This window comes from Sprattus sprattus (assembly GCF_963457725.1).
Source record: "Sprattus sprattus genome assembly, chromosome: 6".
Taxonomy (NCBI): Eukaryota; Metazoa; Chordata; class Actinopteri; order Clupeiformes; family Clupeidae; genus Sprattus; species Sprattus sprattus.
In genome coordinates, this window is record NC_137925.1 from 19,992,655 (window position 1) to 20,014,793 (window position 22,139).

The 22,139-nt window shown below is 41.5% G+C and overlaps 3 protein-coding genes across 3 annotated transcripts in view; 2 read left to right on the top strand and 1 right to left on the bottom strand.

The window, feature by feature from the left end:
• The window catches only part of zdhhc15b (zDHHC palmitoyltransferase 15b), a gene marked incomplete at its 5' end in the record, with an annotated part of 8,815 nt that extends 3,882 nt beyond the window's left edge, over window positions 1-4,933 (top strand). Inside the window, 3 exons of the mRNA XM_080840600.1 lie at window positions 1,710-1,876; window positions 2,864-2,942; window positions 3,258-4,933. Coding sequence (XP_080696726.1) covers window positions 1,710-1,876; window positions 2,864-2,907 — 211 coding nt within the window. The 3' untranslated portion in view covers window positions 2,908-2,942; window positions 3,258-4,933. The remainder of the gene's footprint in view (window positions 1-1,709; window positions 1,877-2,863; window positions 2,943-3,257) is intronic.
• Window positions 4,934-5,572: 639 nt separating this feature from the next.
• LOC308366909 (uracil phosphoribosyltransferase homolog) lies at window positions 5,573-13,195 on the bottom strand. Its single transcript, XM_080840704.1, has 7 exons — window positions 12,831-13,195; window positions 12,577-12,619; window positions 12,393-12,462; window positions 12,229-12,291; window positions 11,174-11,335; window positions 8,000-8,098; window positions 5,573-7,543 (listed from the first exon to the last, which is right to left on the bottom strand). Exons 1-7 carry the CDS (start codon window positions 13,085-13,087, stop codon window positions 7,437-7,439), a joined length of 801 nt encoding a protein of 266 aa, XP_080696830.1. The 5' UTR covers window positions 13,088-13,195; the 3' UTR covers window positions 5,573-7,436.
• A 396-nt stretch (window positions 13,196-13,591) lies between these two features.
• abcb7 (ATP-binding cassette, sub-family B (MDR/TAP), member 7) overlaps window positions 13,592-22,139 on the top strand; it is a 38,462-nt gene continuing 29,914 nt past the window's right edge. Inside the window, exons 1-4 of the mRNA XM_080841418.1 lie at window positions 13,592-13,746; window positions 15,245-15,325; window positions 15,591-15,668; window positions 20,453-20,572. Coding sequence (XP_080697544.1) covers window positions 13,597-13,746; window positions 15,245-15,325; window positions 15,591-15,668; window positions 20,453-20,572 — 429 coding nt within the window. The 5' untranslated portion in view covers window positions 13,592-13,596. The remainder of the gene's footprint in view (window positions 13,747-15,244; window positions 15,326-15,590; window positions 15,669-20,452; window positions 20,573-22,139) is intronic.

Here is a 22,139-nt window from a genome sequence, read left to right on the forward strand (position 1 = left end):
GGGATTTATCCTCTAAAGTGAAAGAAAATGTCTTCCTTTATTCATGTTTTCTGCTCCTGTGACCTAGCCTGGATACCAGCCCAAACCCCGTACCAACATTTTTGGTCAGGGAGATTTGGTCTGGCTCTGGGCTAATTGGGAGAGAGTTTCATCGGTCGGATAAAACCGGACCAATCAAATTGTCAGGGCGGGCTTTATACGTTGATAGACAGATACCAACGCTTGAGTTGAATTAACCGCTAGATTCAAACTCCGAGCAAGATGGCCGCGTCTCGGGTGCTTAGTGGGGAATATTTTATGTGAGTTAAGCTATCTACACGACTTTTTAATGTCTACATTGACTCGGTTAGTTGTGCATGTGCAACACGAATGTTGCAGAGTATTGTTTGTCTTAACTAAAGCTCTCTAGACCATTATTGTTAGATCATTGCTAACGCGTACACAAAAAACCCATTGAAACAAACTGTAGCTTGTAGCCTTAATGCTAATTAATTAACGTGAGCAGGCATATCTCAACAGACATTGACAGCGCATTCATTTTGAAGGAGGAACAGAGAAACGCGATCAAGGCATTTGTCGATTGAAAAGATGTTTTTGCCGTCCTTCCTACGGGATCAGGTAAAAGTTTAATCTATCAGAGATGGTAATACTACGTTGCTCTGATTGGTTCTAGGTATCAAATTCAGCGAATAGGCATTTTCTTTCCTGGTTCGTTTAAACACGCCCCATAATCACAGCCCAAAGGTTCGGTATCAGACTCATATTCTGACTAGAATCATGAGTATGACATCGTCAGGCTACCTGTGAACTGCTATTTGGAGGAAAATTTGTAAACACCGAAACAAACAAGTTTGAAGTTTAATCACACCTTTATCCATTTGTTCTTGCTGAAACATATCGCCATAGTCCATGTACTGAGCCGTGAGTGTACACTGAATGAGTTTATGCACATGCGAAGTAAACAGAGGAAGAGGAGCTAACTTTAGTAGTGTAGATGTGGAATATGTATATGCATTTCTAATATTTATGATGATTGTTACAATCTATTCATGTCGGTCAACCTCAAAATCTGAAGAAAGCCTACCTGAAGGACTATCAGGGATTTAGAAATTTAGCAAGCCCTGCTTCTGGTCTGGCATCTTGTTTGCCATGCACCTCCTCAGGGACCAGTTTGTGTGTTCAGAAGAACACTACTGTTGGCCACTAACAAAGGGCCTTGGACATGGGACGAATTATTGAGGAGCCAATTAGTGTCCTCAGCCTGTGAGTGCCAAGACCTGAAGTGCTCGGATAGCCTGTGGAAACACAAGCCCTTGAGGAGGGGAATGTCCAGTCCCCATCTGCAAGATGTATTCAGTCTAAACCTTGGTCTCCCAGGTGAGGGGTTAACCAGAGACCGGCCTTCAGTGTCGATTTCAAGGGTGCTTCTGATCTCAAAGCGTTAGGCTTAATTCATGAGCACAGATTGAAGTAGGTGTTCTTGAAGTAGGTGTTCTTTTCCCACTGATCCTGCTATGGAACTAACACTGAACATAAATGCAATAGGAGAACTTTTGCTCCCATGTTTTTATGAGCTGAAAATAATTTATCTCTGAATTCATATCTGTAGCCGTAACTAAAGCATAAGCAGAATCCACAGTGTACTTGATGTATGGGAGGAAATACTGTTAAGTTCATGTTAAGGCTGATTTTTGTGTTTTATCTTTCAGTCAGGGCGACGGCCAATACTTCCCCATGCCTTGCCTGAGCTACTCCGAATCTAACAATCCTTTGCTAGCCAATGAGGAGAAGTGGGATGATGAGGAGGACGAGGAGGAGGAGCAGGAGGAGGAGCAACAGCGGAGGGGCAGAGGAGTATCGGATGAGGAAGACACAGGTGAGTCGAACACGATAGGCGTCCGGGGACTGGAACCAGTTCCACACCTTTCCATCTCCTCCTCCCTCTCCGCCCTCTCCACCCTTCGTTAGCGGAAAGAAAGGGCAGTTGGGTTACATGTGGCGATCTGAGAGCAATCAGCGGAGATGGTGGAGTTGGAACGGGGCCGGCGGGAGGTGCGCGGCTGTGGAACCAGACAGATGGGGATCATGTGAAGACCGGGCGCTCACTGCCTGGTATTGTTCCACCGTACAATGACTTATCTGTTCGGCCGGTCCAGGGGGCAGGTTCCCTAGGCGTGCTTTAATCACATCTAGGAATAATAAGCCTGGTTCTTTTGAATGGAGTGAATGGACTTTTCCCCCCACTGGAATTAAAAAGGCCCATTTTGAGGTTGACACCAAAGCTATTAATGAAAGTAATTTCCCCCTGAAATGTTTTCTCGAGACTCACAAAAGGCAGTGTAATTCATTTCAGATGAGGGACATAAGATGAGATACTACATCCTGTAAATGGCCTTTTCTCTGTGTACTAATGGGTAGTTTGTGACCTTGGAATTAAAGCGGTTAAAACTTATCAACATCAGTACAATACAGTCCATGATGAACAAGCACACATTTCTTGACTGTGCCAAAAAAATAGGACGAACTGCACGTGCTCCATGGATAGCTGTTGTACACACGCTGAAGCATTTTATTCCAACTGTCACCTCTGGGGGCTGATGAGACAGATGGGATAGATCTGGCCCGGATCGGGTCCAGCCACGTACCACATCCTCTCCACACCGAGCTGCCGTATGGCACCCCAGGGAGACCCGTTCCACCCGTTCGACAGTTCAGCTTCTACTACACGCTCAGAAGTCAATAACTTTTGTTAGCAAATTGGCTGAACGAATCCCCCCCCCCTCCAACTCTGGTGGATAATCTAATTTTAACACATTTAACAAGTGCATTTCATTATTTATTTGTTTGTTTGTTGATTTTCCAGATGGTCCAGATGACCCTTCAGTAACCATAGAGATTGATTCGTAGTTGCCTCTGCAGCCAAGCTGAAGCTACCGTATTATGTGAGTATAAAAAGAAAGGGCTGCTTGTGAATGCTTATTGCTCTTACTATTTATTACTTGCTGCTCAGGAATGTATCTAAGCCTTTATAATTATCTTTGTACACCAACTATTTCTTCATATGGGTTACAGAGCAGTAAAGAGACAGTACTGTCTTCACAAGGAGGCTAAAATAAAATATTACATAAATGTGAATCACTGTAAGTGTCTCAGGTTGCTTCCTTACTCAGACATTGAGACTTATGTTCTGTTCAAAAAAGCCAATCTTGGGGCATTTTAACTACTAAGAAATGTCATTTTTTCTCTTAATCACACAGTTGTACTCTTCGGGTTGGCATCCCCCATCTGTGGAAAGACATACGAGGAGGGGGGTGGGTGGACGACGACAACACAGAAGGAAGCACAAGCATTGTCCGTGGGTTCCACATTCCAGACCCTGCGTGTCTACCGGACAAACCAAAGCTCCCACCTCAGAGCCAAACACTCGCAAAGGACTGTTCCCGTTTCGTTTTTCCTGCCGTTGTGGCTCTCATTCTAACTTATCACCATGATTTAACATGTAGAACATTCTGCTTATTTTCTGTTTCTATGGGAAGGTGGACAGAGATCATGGTGGACAGACACGTGCATAGTCATCGCTAATCTGTAAGGTACTTATCTGTGCTTATCTTAGTCCTTTGGTACCATTCCCCTCCTTCTGTGCGCTGTGCAACGTTCTCCTGACCATAGTCATTTGAGGGGGAATGCCAATATTGTGAAACTGTTAACATGACTCATATCCACAATGTGAACCCCAGCCCCAGTAGTTTTGAGGTCAGGCCTTTAGCACATATCTGCCTCCAAGGGCTCTGATGTTAAACTGAGGCTGCCTAAGCAGGGTACTGACTGCGCACTTAAAAAAAAGGAAACACTTTATTTGGATAGTCCGCCTACAAAGACTTTACATATGGTTTGTTAAAATTTAAGTTCAGTCTTTCTATTTGTTTACTGAACATCACCTTAACCAAACCCAACCCCCAACCCCTAACCTTAGCCATAAATTGTAGTTAACAGAGTTTCAATAGTAATCTGAGCATCTGTAGATTGTCTATAAGGTACCATCCAAATAAAGTATGACCAAAAAAAGTGTGTGTATGGCAGGGGAAGGGGAACAGGGGGCTAAAACGTTCAGGAAAGAAAATAATACACAAATCAGACATCAAAATCCTGTATCAAAACTAGATAAATACCATTTGAGGTGTTAATCACATTGCTCATTTCATTGTATGGTTAATGCTCTGCAATGCGATACCCGAATGGTTAGACTTTTTGTATTTGTCGATGTGATATCAGACCCACAGGTGCACACTGGAGACACACTGAAGGGGGTTCCTTGTGTAGAACGTCAGTGTGCACTGTTAACACCTGTTCTTTCATGTCTTGTTGCTGTATTATTACATTTATGTTTTTCCTTTTCCCCAGGTTGGGAAAAAAAACCTTAATTTAATTATAATATTCTGTTTTTGACCTCTATTAAGTTAGCAAAGTGAGTGTCTTAATATAATGAATCATGTGAAGTCAATGCACAGCATGCCAAGCTCAGTGTCCAGCCACCCAAGCCTGGGAATTTGTCAGCATTTGAACCGTGTGGGTGTTTTTTTTTGTAACCAATACTGTAAACAAATGATGTGTGGTTTCCCACGGACTAACACTGGAGACGGTGCAGTTGTCTAACTGTGGTGTCTGGTTTCTTCCCTAAATATGTCCCATGTGCCCATCTCTAAAGAATCATCCTGTGTTTCTGTGCAGCCATTGCATCTGTATCCATTTTGTTTGTCATCAGACATCTGTGATTCTGTGATCTGGGTTCATGAAGCGTCTCAGAGCAGGATCAATGGTTAAGCCTGGAGATTTTAATAGCCGTATCCTAGAGGTCCCAGGAGAGATCCGTCCTGGAGATCTTCCCTTGTGTTTTAGAGGCGCCAATGTGTAATTAATAATATTTCATATTAGGCTCATGACGTCATTTATTAGTACAGGCTACTCCCCTATCCCCAAGCATATCTTATAATGAAAAGTACATATAATAAGTACACTGGGCTTATCAAAGAACCAAAAGACACTTAGTATGTGTATAGACACCTTTTTTAACACACCTGATTCAGTTTCCAATACTGAACCACTACTGGAATTTTGCTGGACAGAAAGTAGTGTGTGGAAGGATCACCATACTTCACCCCTACTTCCCTGTAAATGCTCATCGGGGTCCTTTCTTTCTGACACAACTATCAGTATAATTACAAGCCGTGTCGGAAATGAAGGACTGTGCCCTTTACTTACACCCTGGTATGACCAGATGGCTCTCATTGTAAGGGGAGTTTGTATGTCCATTCTTTACTGGCTTTTACTGCATTTTTAAAGAAGCAACCATAATTGTAGTTGTTGTTGAAAATTATTTTCATGAATTCAGTTGAATTGTTTGTGATGGCCGGGCCTTACTGTCTTCTTTGTAATATGTGGGGTTTGTAGGGTAGGAAGTACATGAAAGCTGAAATATCAAAAACAAAGGAACAAAGGTCATTTGTGACACTGGATAAAGGGCAGTTTAATCCTAGATTATCTTTTGATTGATCTCTGTGACGGCTAGAGAACCTTTGGCTGGAACCCCCCTTTTGCAAAGTGTTTGTGAGAGGGGAACTAGTACTCCTATTATATGCCACTTTATACTGCAGAGATCTTCATGACTGACAACAGACATGTCTTATTATAAAACAGAAGTGATGTCAACGGTTGCCACCCATGTTCAGTGAAAGATTTCAAAATGTTTCTATGACTTTTCAAATCCTTTAATTACATTTCCATAATCTTTCACAAGCTAAAAGGACGCAAAAAAAATCTAGGTTGGGCCTTATTATTGAATGTAAATTAAACAACTTTCCATTAATTTTGCCAAGGGGCTAGGCCATGCCGACTGAAGTGCAAACTGCATCACGCTTCATAAATTTCACCAACACATTATCCATGGAAGAGTTCAATAATTAATCAACATACCACAAAATCAAATGTATAGACTTTTTCAACACTTTCAATGAATTTACTGAATTTTATGACTTTTCCAGGCTTGGAAAGAGGGAATAAATAATTACTTGTCTTTTCCTGGATTTCCATGACCATGGGAACCCTGAATGTCTTGAATTGTCAGCCTTTATTTTAAGTATTTTAACATTAAAACATGTCATTTGTATATTCTGTCTGGGCTGGAGGTAAAGACATAACTGTTTTTATGATGCTGTATTTCCAGTGAGTTTGTATTATTGTGCTGTATTCACACACACAGACACACACACACACACATGTGATGTTGCTGTGGCACACCAGAAATCATTTTGAAAAGATCAGCTGCTGTCAGCTTTACTGGGTTACTTTAACAACTAACTAATATATCAAAAAGACAATCTTCTCCAATACTCACAAGTTAAACCCCCCCCCCCCCCCCCCCCCATCACAAGAAGAAACTCAAACATGCAGACAATATCAATAGCTGCTGATTCATCAGCACTATTTTCAGACATTCCATTCCTAAACATTTCTGACAGATTTTCTTTTAAATAATATCAGCCCACTTGTTTGTCACCTACTAGCTCTTTGGGCACAGTTGGTGGTCAATGTACACGAAACCCATTAAACATGACTGGTGGCTTTCCTGACTTTTCCTTGTGTCTCTAAGTGTCGACTGATACTCCTAACGCCTCTACGTACACAAACCTGAGCAGCTGTGCCTGCTGCAAAACACCTACGTGCCACAGAATACCAACAGGATCCTTTTGGATAAACAGAAGCTAGTTTAGTTAATTTACCTATACCAAGGTAATACATACTCACAAGGACGTCTGTTACACATTAATGAGTCCCTTTGGCTGGAGAGAATATGAGGCAGGCCACATGTTTTGCATTATGGTGACCGTTACACAGAGATATCGCTAAGCACATTTAAAATGGACAACAAAGTAAGGCTGTCTGTCCCTTCAGATAATAATCAATAAATAAAATAGCAATGTCCACTTGATCCAAAGCTCACTCCAAAACTGTATTTTCTCATCATCAGGCTTTGAAGAGACAAGTCCATTTCTTGCTTTTGTACATAGTGAATTGAAAACAGATGGGGGCGTTTCACAAACAGAGGTAAGCCTAGTCCTGTTGGGTATTCCACAAATCAGGATAACTGAGTTATGTGGACAACTGCGGAGAGTTAAAGAATGGGCACATATTGGGCTAACCCAGAAATCTATTCACCACTATTCTTTACCATTCTTCACTCAAAGCATGCCACTTTAGTCAAGTTTAGGACTAGACCAAAAGCCTTGACTGTGGGAACTGTACACTGACATGGTATTTGAGATGCATGACACAGGACGAAGCTCTCGTATCAACACTTCTCCAAGAGAGACAACTGAAACACACACACACACACACACACACACACACGTTCCTCCACGTTTCTTGAGTGGAAGGGGGGATTAGTCTGTGCCAAAATATCTCTGTCCAAAATGGGTGGGGGCAACTGGGTGCACCTCTGTGGTGAGAATGGTGATGTCTGGAAACTCCTGAATGATAGATTTGGCCCCTGGGGAGAACAAGGTTAACATGTTCATTTGACACCATGGCATTGAGGTTATATGTTAGATGAAAAAGTGATCTTGCATCTAAAAACATTGTAGTGAATGAGAAGCTTGAGGAAGTGCTTGACCTGTTGGAGTTCTCTACTCTCTACACCTGAATAAAGCCAAAGAATTCATGACTATAACAGCCACATTTAACCATAAAATAAATATTGGAGTCGCACTTCCAACAGAGCTAGCAGACTTACATCTTAGTCCAAGGCATTATCCTACTATTTAAAATTCTGTTATCAGATTACAGTTACAGATTAAACTTTCCTCTGCATATTCCTTTGACTCTGACAGTGGTGTCTGGAGAAAAATGTCTGGAGGATGTTAGCAATAGCAGCTAATGTCGCTAAACATTCTTATGACCTTGGTGTGGTGTTGAATGTGTAATTGACATTTGCAGAGACACTTACCATGAGGAGTGGAGAAGAGGCTTAGGAGGATGATGTGTTTGGGCTGGACACCGTGCTCAATCAGGACCCTGACAGCTTCGATGACAGTGTTTCCAGTGCCTACACACACACATACACACACACACACACACACGATTGAACCCACTGAGGGAATACCGAATTCTGGCTCCTCGTAATTGAACAACATCACTGACTTGTGTACTAAGGTCTGCTAGCAAATTTGGTAGGTATAAAAACAGAACTATACAGATATACAGTATGATTAATATTTGTCCTTGCAAACTATACAGTGGGGAAAATAAGTATTTGAACCCCTGCCGATTTCGCAAGTTTGGCCACTTGCAAATAAATTTGTGATCTAGAATTGTAATGGTAGGTGTACTTTAACAGTGAGAAACAGAATATCAACAAAAAATTCTAGAAAAGTGCATTTTCTAACATTTATGACTTTATTTGCATTTGAAGCAGAAAATAAGTATTTGAACCATGAGCTAAACAGGTCTTAATTCTTGGTGGAATAACCCTTGTTGGCAAGCGCAGATATCAGACGTTTCTTGTAGTTGGTCACCAGGTTTACACACATCTCAGGAGGGATTTTGGTCCACTCCTCTTTTCAGATATTCTCCAAATCCTTAAGGTTGCGTTTTCAATGGGAGGGAATGAGGTTCAAGCCCAATATTCCACGTTACATGGCCCCATCATAGTCCCCTTGATGCGGTGGAGTCGTCCTGTACCCTTGGCAGAGAAACAGCCCCAAAGCATAATGTTTCCACCTCCATGCTTGACGGTGGGTATGGGTCATATTCAGCATTCTTCCCCCTTTCAAACACAGCAAGTCGAGTTGATGGCAAATAGCTTGATTTTGGTCTCAACTGACCACATCCTGTCTCCCAATCCTCCTAAGAATCATTCAAGTGTGCATTGGGCATACTTCAGATGGCCCTGTACATGTGCTTCCTTGAGCAGGGGGACCTTGCGAGTGCTGCAGTACTTCAAAAAATTACGGCGTAGTGTGTTGCCAATGGTTTTCTTGGTGACTGTGGTCCCAGCTGCCTTGAGATCATTCACAAGCTCCCCCTGTGTAGTTCTGGGGTTATTCTGCACCATTTGGAGGATCACTGAAACCGCACAAGGGGATATCTTGGAGCCCCAGACCTAGAGCGGTTGACAGTTGTTTGGTGTTGCTTCCATTCACGAATAATCGCACCAATAGTTGTCTACTTCTCACCAAGCTGCTTGCCAATGGTTTTGTAGCCCATTCCAGCCTTGTGCAGGTCTACAATCTTATCTGTGACGTCCTTGGACAACTCTTTGGTCTTGCCCATGGTGGTGAGGTTGAAGGTGTGAAGTATGATTCTTTGGACAGGTTTCTTTTATAAACGTCACCAGCTGAGATCAGGTGTACCTTGTTAGACCTAATGAGGACTAATCGGTGTGCTTCTTGGACACATAACTGGTCATTGCGAGCCAGAATTCTTGCTGTTTGGTTGGGGGTTCAAATACTTATTTTCTGCATCTAATGCAAATAAAGTCATAAATGTTATAAAATGCAGTTTTCTGGATTTTTTTGTTGATATTCTGTTTCTCACTGTTAAAATACACCTACCATATCAATTTTAGATCACACATTTTTTTGCAAGTGGCCAAACTTGCGAAATCGGCAGGGGTTCAAATACTTATTTTCCCCACTGTATATGACTTGTTACAGTTATTAAAATTCTAGTTTTAATCAATGCCTCGGTTACATATTACACTTTCCACAGTCTAGAATCATGTTTTTTTTGTTTGAGACAGAAAACTGCATAAAACAGCAAAACTGCTATTTCTCTATAACAGCACTATGAAAGCTAAATATAGGAAAATCACATCCCACGTCTGACAAGTGAATCCTTAATTATACATTCACAAAAATAAATACTTGCCAGCAGTCTACTGCCACCCGGCTCATAATCACTGTTTGTCAAACGAACAAAGTCATCAGGGTTAATTACACAAACACACTCACAAACACTACATAAAAAGTAATCAATGGTAGGGGTACACCCTTATTGCCATGCCTGATATACACCAGTGGGTTTTTTCCAAGGCTGTGGATACGTTCACATGTTTGAGTGTGTGTGTGTGTATGTGTGTGTGCACATGTGTGTGTGTGTGTGTGTGTGCACATGTGTATGTGTGTGTGTACATGTGTGTGTGTGTGTGTGAACCTATGTGTGTGTACATGTGTGTGTGTGTGCATGTGTGTGTGTGCATGTGTGTGTGTGTGTGTGTACATGTGTGTGTGTGTGTGTGTGTACATGTGTGTGTGTGTGTGTGTGTGTGTGTGTGTATGTGTACGTGTGTTTGTGTGTGTGTACGTGTGTGTGTGTGTGTGTGTGTGTGTGTGTACATGTGTGTGTGTGTGTGTGTGTGTGTACGTGTGTTTGTGTGTGTGTGTGTGTGTGTGTACGTGTGTTTGTGTGTGTGTGTGTGTGTGTGAGTGTGTGAGTGTATGTGTGTGTGTGTGTGTGCGCGCCTGTGTGCGTGCGTAAAGGCACCAGAGTGCTGTGTCGTTCAGGCTTGATCATCAGGGAACAGTAAATTGTTGCAGACGGCGAGAGTAAACCATGGCCATTATGGCACTATTTCAGGAGGCTCTCATTATGCTATTCAGCAGTCTCTGGCTATCCAGCGGGCCCTGTGTAATTTCCCTGCCGAGGGCTGTAATTATCTGCAGTGGCGGAGCGGCTGGCAGAGAGGGCTAGGTGAAGACGAGAGGAAGGGAGGCAAAGGTCAACGGAAGCTGAGGAGAAAAGGTATGGAGGCTCGCAGGGAGCCTCGCAGGATGTTGTGAGGTAATTACATTTTTTTTCACAAATAATAAAAGCATAGCACAGTGTTCTGTGGCTGGGTGAAAAGGTTGGGGGGTTACTCGGCGCGAATGAGCGCTCTCAATCTTTCCTTACGCTGAGATGCAAGAGAAGTTGACATCAATATTGACTCTGTCTGACTGTTTCATTCTACATAACAGAGAGGACTACCTAAGGATTACCTTAAACCGTGAAAAGATTAGTGCACAACAGGTGTCAGTCTGTTTTGATTTCAATTGAATATAACCTACTAGGTCTTACACTCCCTATGTGTAACTGTAAAAGCCTGTGCCTATGTCAAGCAGGCAGCAGTACCCATACTCACTCAAGATCGGGTACATGAGCAGGACTTTGCGCCTGTAGATGTCCGGTGGGAACTTGGCATAGTAAACTTTGGCCTTCTGTGTCTCTTCGTCACTCTGGATCAGGATCTTTCCAATTCGAATAGACCTACAGCAGTCTCTCAGGCCCTGCTCCATAGCCTCTCCTGCAGAAACAATAAAACACAGGTTAGCATAGACAGGCAAACATTTCAGAATATATACATTAAACACATACCCAAACCATAAATAAAACACATAAACAAACCATAAATAAAACACATACATAAACATAGATATGTTTTTTTCATACTCCACTGTGATGAGTCACTGTCATATTATGAGTTGAAAGAAAATGAAAATCAGCACACACATTTACCGTTTCTTTTACTTTAGTAATTTAGCTGATTTAGATAACTTCCTTTATACCTGTAATTAAAGATATGAGCACAGCTACTGTGGGCTTTCACTACAAATTCATCTGGAATCTGACCCCATATTATCTTTAAGCAATATGGCCTGCCTGACTGAGAGATAATATAAATCTAATAATGCGTTGAAAGTGGATTTATCTTTAGAAAAAGAGCAACGAATGGTTGTTTCAAAATCAATAGAAACACTCTGTGATTAATCAGTCTTTTGTTTCCGAGCTGCCGTGGTATCTATTGTTTTATCGGTGACATGAAGATACAGTATAGCGTCGGTTGCTTCCAATACTGACTACTTTGCTGAGGTGTTCATCGTCCCATCCAGACATAGTAACTTCTACCCTTGTTTTCCATCAAGGAGGCTACAGTTGCTGTCACTATAGTGTCTGGGTGTCCTGCAGTTGATGTAAGGATCAGGAGGTCCTGCTAGCTTTTGAATCATGCTTTTTATGGCAAGAGGCATGCCAAAGTTGGAATGCCTCATAGTGAATAAAATGTAGTGCTATATGGCTCAGTGTTTTGTGGCATTATTGCACAGGTGGTTATTGCACTGCAGTGTAGAATTTATAGCATTTCTTATACAGCCTTGCACCTAACCTACGTGATTTGCTTGTGAGTTTTGATTAACTTACCGCTCCTCATTATGCTCACCCCACAGTTGCCTCTCTCAAATTTCACTCCCTCATATTTGTGCCCTAAAGAAAAATGAAACAAGGACAAACGTTAAGCACACTCAAGGTATTCACCAAGGCGATGAAGACAAACGTCAAATCAAATGATCTGAGGCTATCCAAACCTGTTGGTGTGGTCACTGTGCACTCTGTATAGGGTAGTTGATTGAGTCCTTCTTCAACCACAAGACGAATCTACACAGCATCATCAGAAGACCACCATTTATTACCACTCGAGAAAGTGAGGATAAACATTCAATGCAGATAATGCCATTCGTAACCAACGGTCTGTTCCGTTTTGAGACTTACCAAACGGTCAGCGCAAAACACAAAGTCTCCTCGGCTGGTTGATCTAGGCGATAAGAAAACAACGATGAAGAGTGAAAAAAATGTATAATGTCAAACGTCTATAAAGTTTGACATTGCTGGTGTTTTCAGAGCGTTAACACGTGTAGTGAAAGATCAGATACCATTTTACTATAGCTAACGTTAATTTATCCAGGCTAGCTCAGCTATCTCAACCGGCCAGCTAGCTACATGTTAACAGATGGTTGACAACTCACTTGTCTCTTATGATGGTCTGCAGTTCCCGAATTTGGTCATTCAGAGGTAGAAGTTTCAACTGCGGTCCAAGCAGTGTCTGTAGGTCTCCATTGTCTACACTGCCAGTGCCGTCAGGTTTTGTGTCAACCTCGTTGTCTGTATGCGCGACCACTGAAATGTCATTCACATTGACGTTAACGTTACCATTGTTAGCAAACCTCACCTGCTTCATGGCGGCGTGATCGGAATTATTACTGCTAATCTGTTGACAAGGCATATTAATCTGGGTAATTCCACTGATGCGAACATCAGCTATATAAAACAAACGAGTGTTAATTGGGTCAACTACCAGTCGACAACGTGCTCAATCGGCCATTACCTACTGTCAAACTTTCCCCCAGTAATAACAAACGTCACATCCGGCTGCTGTGGAAACAGACAGGTTTGGATCCTTCTTTTTTACTATTAGCAGCGGTTTGCATCAACACAACAATGTTTTGCTGCATAACAAAATAACATATTTCAGGTGATGACTTAGAGTCAGTTGTGTAAATTGATGTCTTAAATGGCAGAAAATCAGAACGATAACCAGAAAGTATACTTTGATAGATAATTTATCCTAGTATTAGATGTCACCATCAAACCAAGCACATGTCTGTCGTTGCATGTTATTAATTAGTTGTATTATTATTATTATTTCAAAAGCGCATTTGTTTTCTTCCTGTGCCTGGAAATGACGAAAGACTTCCGTGTCTGATCGCACAACCCTCGTTCCCTCAGAGCAACATGGCGCCACTGTTGGCACCACTGAAATGTGGGTTCTACTTTCGAAGACGCAAACTAGCCCTGTTACTTCAACAGACAAGCTCATATCACGTTTGGACTTACAATGAAAAAAGAAGTGGCCTTCGTCGTAAACCACAGAACACCTATCAGGTGAATGGCTTATCCAAAGCGACTCTTTGGGAAGTGTCATGCAAGTCATAGGCAAGGGCAGATGCAATGACCAGTGAAAGTTAGCGTCTGAGCCTCAATGATAGCTTTTAGAGTTAGGTACCTTGCCAATGGCTTGAGTCAGATAAATAAATATCCACTTTAATGTGGGAGAATAATGTGAAAAAAATGTTATGTTGATAGACAAAATAGCTTCTTAGTTCTGACATAACTGGTTTGTAGCTAATATTAGCTAGTTAGCCAGTCAGATAACGTTAGGTAAAAATAATTTGCCAACTGTCCAAAGTTCGGGTAGAAGTCTTCTCTGAGACGTTATAGGACTGCCCTGATGAGTTAACTACCGTTACCTTTTAGTTATATGTTTTACCTCTTCGTGTCGTTTAAAGTATTATTCTTCATTGTCCAGTGAGAAGTGGTTGGTTCAAGTCCTGACGGATATCAAGATGCAGTTAACTGTAACAATATGCGCTCCATCTTACACCCCGCAGTTCATTGACCTATTTACTATTTTTTCATTGCAACGCGAAGGAAATACTATGTCACCTTTTAGTCTGAGTGGCTTCATATAGTTAGGCTTTAGAGTTAGCTTTAGCTATCATAAGCAGAAGCTGTCGTTAATTGGGAACACGTTCCATCATATGATTCTAACTTAAATGCCCGTAACTTGTGTCAGTAGATAAGGCGTTTAGGACCCACCATTGGGCCTCCTTATGCTGGTTTTAACATGTGATCACGCACGTGAGGAGGTATCTGTTGAAAATGACATGCACACATTTGTAGCATTGCTGGCAGAGGCTGGTGCTTCACCATTTGATCCGAGAATCAGCCAAAGATGTGCAGTCGTTGATGGTTGCTTGTCATAACTGACAAACCTGAGAATGGATTAGTTGATGTTTGCCTCAGTTGTATCTACATTTTCCAATGTTTATCCAATGTTTATCCAAATGCACAGATAGGGTAACGTACTTTATATGGAGGTAGCCAACAGTTAAAATAGTACAACATGTTCAATGTGTGAAATTACCACAGAAGATCAAGGGAAAGTCCCCTGTTGTCAACAGAGTGGTTGACAACTAACCAGACAAACATCCCATCTGACTCTGATGTGAAAAAAAAAAAAAAAAATCATAAACCTGTATTGTCCCTAGTTGAGAAGTATGGTAGGTGCCTCTGTAGCTGTAAAGAAACTGTAGAAAATTAATGTTTCTACAGTTTCTGTCGTTAAAGATTCAGTTTCTGTGATAATTAAGTTATGAGCCTGTTAATGGCAGAGAAAAGCAGTTTACTTGGATGCATGCCCCATTGTGGTAGCGGTCTAACCAAATATTGGACCGATTTCGATAGTTTTTGTCCCTAGTAAAAATGTGGACCCAAGAAGGCGGAAAATAGGCCACAGGATAAAAAATCCTAAAATTCTCCTTTAAGCACTCCTGTTGGTGAGTGTTGTCTAACTGTCTTATCTCTTACTGGCGGACTGCAGTTACTGGGTCCAAACGCGAGAACGGCGTCATGGAATATCAACAGAACCCAGAATTCAAGACAGTTACTGGAAGCAGTTAAAGTGAGTTAAGGAGAATCATCATATTTATCTCAGTTGTTATAGTAAAACAATTGCCTTGTCCACATCATTGGTTGCCCCTTTAAATATATTCTGGAGATCAGATGTTTACTTTTTTTTTTTTTTTTTTTTTACAAATCAACATATTGTATGCCATAAGTAGTCTATTGGTTAAGATAACCTCTATCAAATATCTTGGGGTATATGATCGGGGGGTGTTTCACCATATATGACGTGTACATATGTTATATGTTTTTTGTCCTGACAGCACTTGCAAATCACAGACAATCGGACATGCTGGCATGGTAATGCAGGAGCGGGTCTGAATGCCGATCCCAAAAATGTGGTAAGTGACGTCAGGACACTGGGCTCACATTGAGGCTTTTATAAGTGCATATATTTTCTACCTCCTGCCCTTAATTTGCTAGCATAACAACAGCCATTGAAATGAGTGGGTTGGTAATCTATCACTCTCCAGGTCTGTATAATACCTGTAGCACAGTATGTTTTATGAGGATGCAAAGCAGGTTAGTTCATTAAATTAAATTGTCTGAAATTGTTGCATATAGCCTATCTATTAACAGCTAAAGGCAACATACAACTTACCTAAAAGAGCAGTCTATAGTAGCTAGACAATGCAAATCATATTGACAAAGTATTCATAGACACTTTAATATTGTACATTTCAGATATATTGAATCTTTTAGATGAGGAGTCGTGAACAAAAACAAATTATATTATATTGTATATATTGCTATGTTTTATAATCAAATCAAAACAAACTTTATTTGTACAGCGCATTTCATACACGAAGGTAACACAATGCGCCTCACAGTAGGAAGAAAAGAAAAGGTGGGAGGGGGGTTTACAAATACTTGTAAAGAGACACAGATAGAAAAATAAGTAAACGTTACATAAATGTTAAATAGATACATTTAACATGATACCAGGGCACCACACATGATACGAGGGCACCACATTAAACGTTACATAAATGTTAATTAAGTACATTTTACAGGTAACAAAACACTTTTAAAGAGACACAGATTTTGCCAGAGAAAATCAACAGCAAATGATGTACTAACAGCTAGGGGTGTGTTCAAAATATCGATACGGGGATACATCGTCGCGGGCCTCTTTACGATGCGTGTATCGATACGGAGGCGTCAGTATCGATACTTCACGTGCAAAAAAAAAAAAAAAACAATTTTTTTTTTTTTTTTTTGTCTGTTTCTTTGTACAGCGTCTACTTGGTTCATGTGCCTGCCTGCATACTTTGCCCATCATCCAGTTGATGGTATAATTTGAAAGCAGAGTTTCTGTAGAATCCACATGAGGTGAGAAATATGTTATGATGTACTGTCAAGGAGTTACAGGCAATTTTTTTTTGTTATAAGCCTAAAATATCGGGATACGTATCGTATACGTACGTATCGCATGTATCGCGATACATATCGTATCGCGACCCCTGTATCGGGATGCGTATCGTATCGCGAGGTGGTTGGCGATACCCACCCCTACTAACAGCATAATAATGTAAATATGCTGACCCACACTATATTGAATTCAGTGTGGATTTAGCATCAGTAACCCACTAAAGAAAATATGTGAGATTTGCTTAGTGTCTGACCTCACCTTAAGTCAAACAAAGTGTAGGACTGAACGTACTGATGTCCCTGCCTCTCCGTCATCAAACACTTGCTGTATTGTTTATTGTTAACCGTTAAGTTAAGTCTTTTAATTTACTGTTCCTTTCAGTCTAAAGCTGGTCTTTGTTTTTGTTAGTAAACACATATATCCACTCACACACACACACATATATATATGTATATATATATATATATATATATATATATATATATATACAGTACTGTGCAAAAGTTTTAGGCAGGTGTGAAAAAATGCTATGAACTAAGAATGCTTTGAAAAATGTAAACAATAAATGTTTATTTTTTATCCATTTACATGGTAAGACTGAGCACAGCAACAAGACACAACGTAGTTATACTGCATCAGCAGGGTCTCTCCCAGACAAAGATTTCAAAGCAGACAGGGGTTTCAAAATGTGCAGTTCCAGCTCTTTTGAAGAAGACGTTGAGGATCGTAGACGCAGTGTTCAGCCAAGGAAACTTAATGCAGCTGATGAAAAACACATCAAGCTTATTTACCTTTGAAATCGGAAGATTTCAAGCAGTGGCATCAGCTCAGAACTGGCAGAAACCAGTGGTACCCAGGTACAGAAAAAGCTCTACCCCGACAAGGAAACAAGGCCAAGTGACTGAACTAAGCACGTAAACATAGAAACTAGGGTGCAGAAACATGGCAGAAGGTGCTCTGGACTGATGAGTCAAAATTAGAAATATTTGGCTGTAGAAGAAGGCAGTTTGTTCGCTGGAGGCTGGAGAGAGGTACAATAATGAGAGTCTGCAGGCAACAGTGAAGCATGGTAGAGGTTCCTTTCCAGTTTGGGGCTGCATTTCTGCAAGTGGAGTTGGAGATTTGGTCAGGATGAATGGTGTCCTCAATGCTGAGAAATACAGGCAGATACTAATCCATCATGCAATACCATCAGGGAGGCGTATGATTGGCACCAAATGTATTCTGCAGCAGGAACATAACCCCAAACATACAGCCAATGTCATTAACAACTATCTTCAGCTTAAAGAAGAACAGAAAGTCCTGCAAGTGATGGTATGACCCCCACAGAGCCCTAATCTCTACATCATCGAGTCTGTCTGGGTTTACATGAAGAGACAGAAGAATTTTAGGAAGCCTACATCCACAGAAGATCTGTGGTTAGTTCTCTAAGATGTCTGGAACAATTTACCAGCCGTGTTCCTTCAAAAACTGCGCAAGTGTATCTGGAAGAATTGATGCTATTTTGAAGGCAAAGGGTGGTCACACCAAATATTGATTTAATTTAGAATTTTCTTCTGTTCCTTCACTGCATTTTGTTAATTTATGAAGAATTGATGAAAATAAACTGTTAACACTTCCATTTTTGAAAGCATTCTTAGTTTACAGCATTTTTTCACACCTGCCTAAAACTTTTGCACAGTACTGTATATATATACACATATATACACACACACACACACACACACACACACACACACACACATCGTAACCAAATACTATATTCTGTAAGGAGATGACAGTAATTGCAGCATGTGTTTTTGCAGATGTGAGGTATGAAAACATTTGTGGTCTTATTGAAGACACTTAATTGCCATTAACTTGTAATGACAATTTTGTTGTGAGGGCAATTTTAACTGATGTAGAGAAGCATGTTTACATATCAATTTAGCATTCTAGGCAAACGGTTGAAGGTCGCAGAAGCTTGTGTCTGCCTCTTGTCATGAATTGTCCGTAAAAGTGAGTGAGACAAAGTGAGAAAACAGGAAGATTAATTGTCATGGGCAAAAATTATGTCGGTAGCTCATTTAGTTTTGTCACTGCGCTTCCTAAATCACTATTTTAAAGCAAATGCTCAAGTGGAATGTAGTATCTTTTTTTTAAACACAGTTAAGTTGACCATGTATTTTGTTATAGATTCTCCCGGCATAATTGTATGTGTCCAAATATCATTTTGTGTCTGTTGAAGCCATAGTCACAGTGATTGATTTTTTACAGTAACAATATGAAAACACCTCAGTGCACAGTCAGACTTTTCCAGTATCACACTTAAAAACAAAGACGCTCTTCATATTTAAGTGATGCCAGCATCTCTTTCAAGACACATTTGGTACATAATATGTTGAAAGCTTGACAGAGGGTCTAAGAATGTGTGTGTGTGTGTGTGTGTGTGTGTGTGTGTTTGTGTGTGTGTGTGTGTGTGTGTGTGTGTTTGTGTGTGTGTGTCTGTGTGTGTGTGTAGAACCTAGATTGAGTGGAGAAAATGAGTGGTCGGTGTGAGGGCTTTGCAGGCAGGCTGCTGTCAGCAGATGTCACTGGTGAGTGGTGAGAAGAGAGGGCTGGTGCTCAGTCAGCTGACCTCTGGGAAAGGAACACTGTATGTCCCCTTCTCTGGAGTAAGGCAGTCAGACTGGCACACACACACACACACACACACTCACGCGCACACACACACACACTCACACTCTCACACATTCTAACACTGATTTGGTCACACACGGTACACATGTATACATCTGGCCTTTCGTACACACACACACACACACACACACACACTGCCCTTGTTCCTGGCCACCTGAAAGACAGGTGTTGTGCATTTTTAGTTTGTAATTTACGCGGCCCTGCTGCCACAGTGCAGCTTCTCGCGCGGCGCCACCATATTGATGGGATTAGAGCGACGGGAAGCAGGTGGCCAGCCTGAGCAGGTAAACAGCCTCGGCTGGCACCAGTCAGGAAGTAACCCAGCCGATGACAGACCAGGAGGTCCGGGGGGTGGGAGGTCCAGGAGGCTGGGATGTGTGTGTGTGTGTGTGTGTCTGTGTGCGCGTGAGTGTGTGTGTGTGTGTGTGTGTGTGTGTGTGTGTGTGGGGGGGGGGGGCGGGCGAAGGGGCGGGCGAAGGGTAGCGGGCGTTCTGCTATGCTGTGCTGTGCCAGGCCGATTCTCAAGGGCCCACCTGGGGAGCACTCGGAGTTGGGGAGCTGCTGGCACACGTTGGCAGTTCTCCTGGCGTTTGCAGTGCCATGTGTGCTGATGGGCCCAGTGAGACGGCCATCTTTGACAAGGCTTTCAAATGAAATCACATGAGAGTGTTCGTTGGGTTTTTTTTCCATCAGAGTGTGTTTTTTCTGAAAGTAGTTTTTTTGTTATTTAAGCATTAGGTTTATAAACAAGTGGCAGAAAGATATTTTGGTGCCGACGCGTAGGCCGTGACTTAATGTTCAGGGAACAGAGTTATCAAAAGATGTGAACGTTTGATTTCAGTTATACATAGATTAATTAACATCTACGGCTTAGATGTTGTGATGACAACCTACATGCACACAAAAAAAAAAAATACCAAAGAGATCAAGTAGAGTCAGCGCAAGGGTGTGCGATGCTGTTATTTCTATCTCTTGTGTCTACAATGAAAAACAACTAATATGGCTAACACTTGGAGACAGAACTCATGCTTGTGCTGACACAACTCATCTATTGTCTGTTGTGGTTGTTGACAGCTGAAAGAGGTAAACTCAGCACAGATCCTCTCTGCAATGATGTCGTACGTCTGGCCAAAGGATCGACCGGACCTCAGAGCGAGAGTGGCCATCTCTCTAGGGTTACTCGCCGGAGCCAAGGTAGGACACGCATGCACGCACGCACGCACGCACGCACGCATGCACAGGGAAATGTTTTTATAACATGGGACATTGAGGTGTTGGATATCCTTATTGTTGAGATAACAATTCATTCTACTCGTAGGGTTGAGATAGGTAAAGTCAATATAACACAAAAGTTTAATTGCTTGTGATCCCAATTCTTGGAAATGGTCTGTAATTCATTAAATGCATTTGCAGCAAAATTCTTTTTCAGTAGAGGATGCATAATTTGCATGCAATAAGCTACCAAATAAGGAAATATTTTGGCATGTATCTAATTTGACAAGATATTAGTGCTTCTTGGGAACCTGAGCAGTGAGAAATACAGAGCATTTGATACTTTATTATGGAGATGTCTTCCCACAGTGATATCTGTTAATTAAATCGGTACATTCTCAATATTCCCAAGGCCTGTAGGTGTGTAAGAGTTTAACTTGAGCTTTGAAACATTCTGTCCCAACTTCCAGTTTTTCCATCCTTTAGAGTCTATTCCCCATCGCTTTTACACTTGTCCTTACATCAGAGACGCCTTCTCCCCATCTCGTTCCTTGTCTGTTTCTCACACACACACACACACACACACACACACACACACACACACACACACACACACACACACACACACACACACACACACACACACACACACACACACACACACACACACACACACACACACATATACACACATTTTGTCTTTAACACTTCTTTTCTAAGTGCCCTCTAGCATCTGTTCACTCTCATACATGCCCCTTCTATATGCCCACTCAAGAATGTTGGCCATTTATTGGTGGAATATTTTTAAACAAATGTATATGTTTCAGCCATGTTTGCATTATTTGTTCTGAATACACAATGCTTGTTGTCAATTCATTATACTCATGCTACAATGTATGTATTCAAAACATATCCCCCTATTCTATTGCAAAATGGTTTGGTCTTATGGGTAGCCATATGTTACTTCTTTCCCACCTCCATATTTACAAAATTGAGTCGTCATAAGTGAAGATGAAGTTATTTAGGCAAAGGAGCGAATGGATATGTTTCTAGAACAAGACAGATGTGCTGAGGCATTGAAATTGTCCATCGAAAAAATGTGTTCCTTGGCCATTGCCACTTGCCCTGTATCTCTCCATTAATCTAAAATATAAGAAAGGTGTCCATCATCTCTCTTTTGGAGCCCTTGAAAATGTGCCTCTGCTCCCCTGCATGACCTGAAGCCTCACGTTAAGCTTGTGGCCCATGTTGAAGTGCTTCATTGGGCAAGTGAAAGCCACTGTGCTGTGCTTTGCACAAAGATCCACCTGGGGGCTTGTAGCATATTTAAAAAAAGAACTTCGTCAAACAGATCACTGCCACCATTCTATTATATTTCAGAAGAGTAGGGTTTTTGTGAAAAGCACTGCAGCGTCGTCCTCCATTATTGTTGAGTTGTTGGTTTGGAGGCCTGCGGGGACCCCGGCGTCCGCTGTTCTTATCTCTGTCTGGGCTTCAGCAGAGGTGGGATCTGCCGGGGGAGATAAAGATTGACAAGTCCTCCCTCCTG

Bases quoted from the DNA above. Each gene is read 5' to 3' on its own strand.
- LOC308366909 (XM_080840704.1), bottom strand. From the start codon at position 13,087: ATGCCTTGTCAACAGATTAGCAGTAATAATTCCGATCACGCCGCCATG. The intron at 12,463-12,576 runs GTAAGTCTCAAA...GATGCTGTGTAG, and splicing joins TGTTTTGCGCTGACCGTTTG to ATTCGTCTTGTGGTTGAAGA. The intron at 7,544-7,999 runs GTAAGTGTCTCT...TGTTCTCCCCAG, and splicing joins CCTCTTCTCCACTCCTCATG to GGGCCAAATCTATCATTCAG.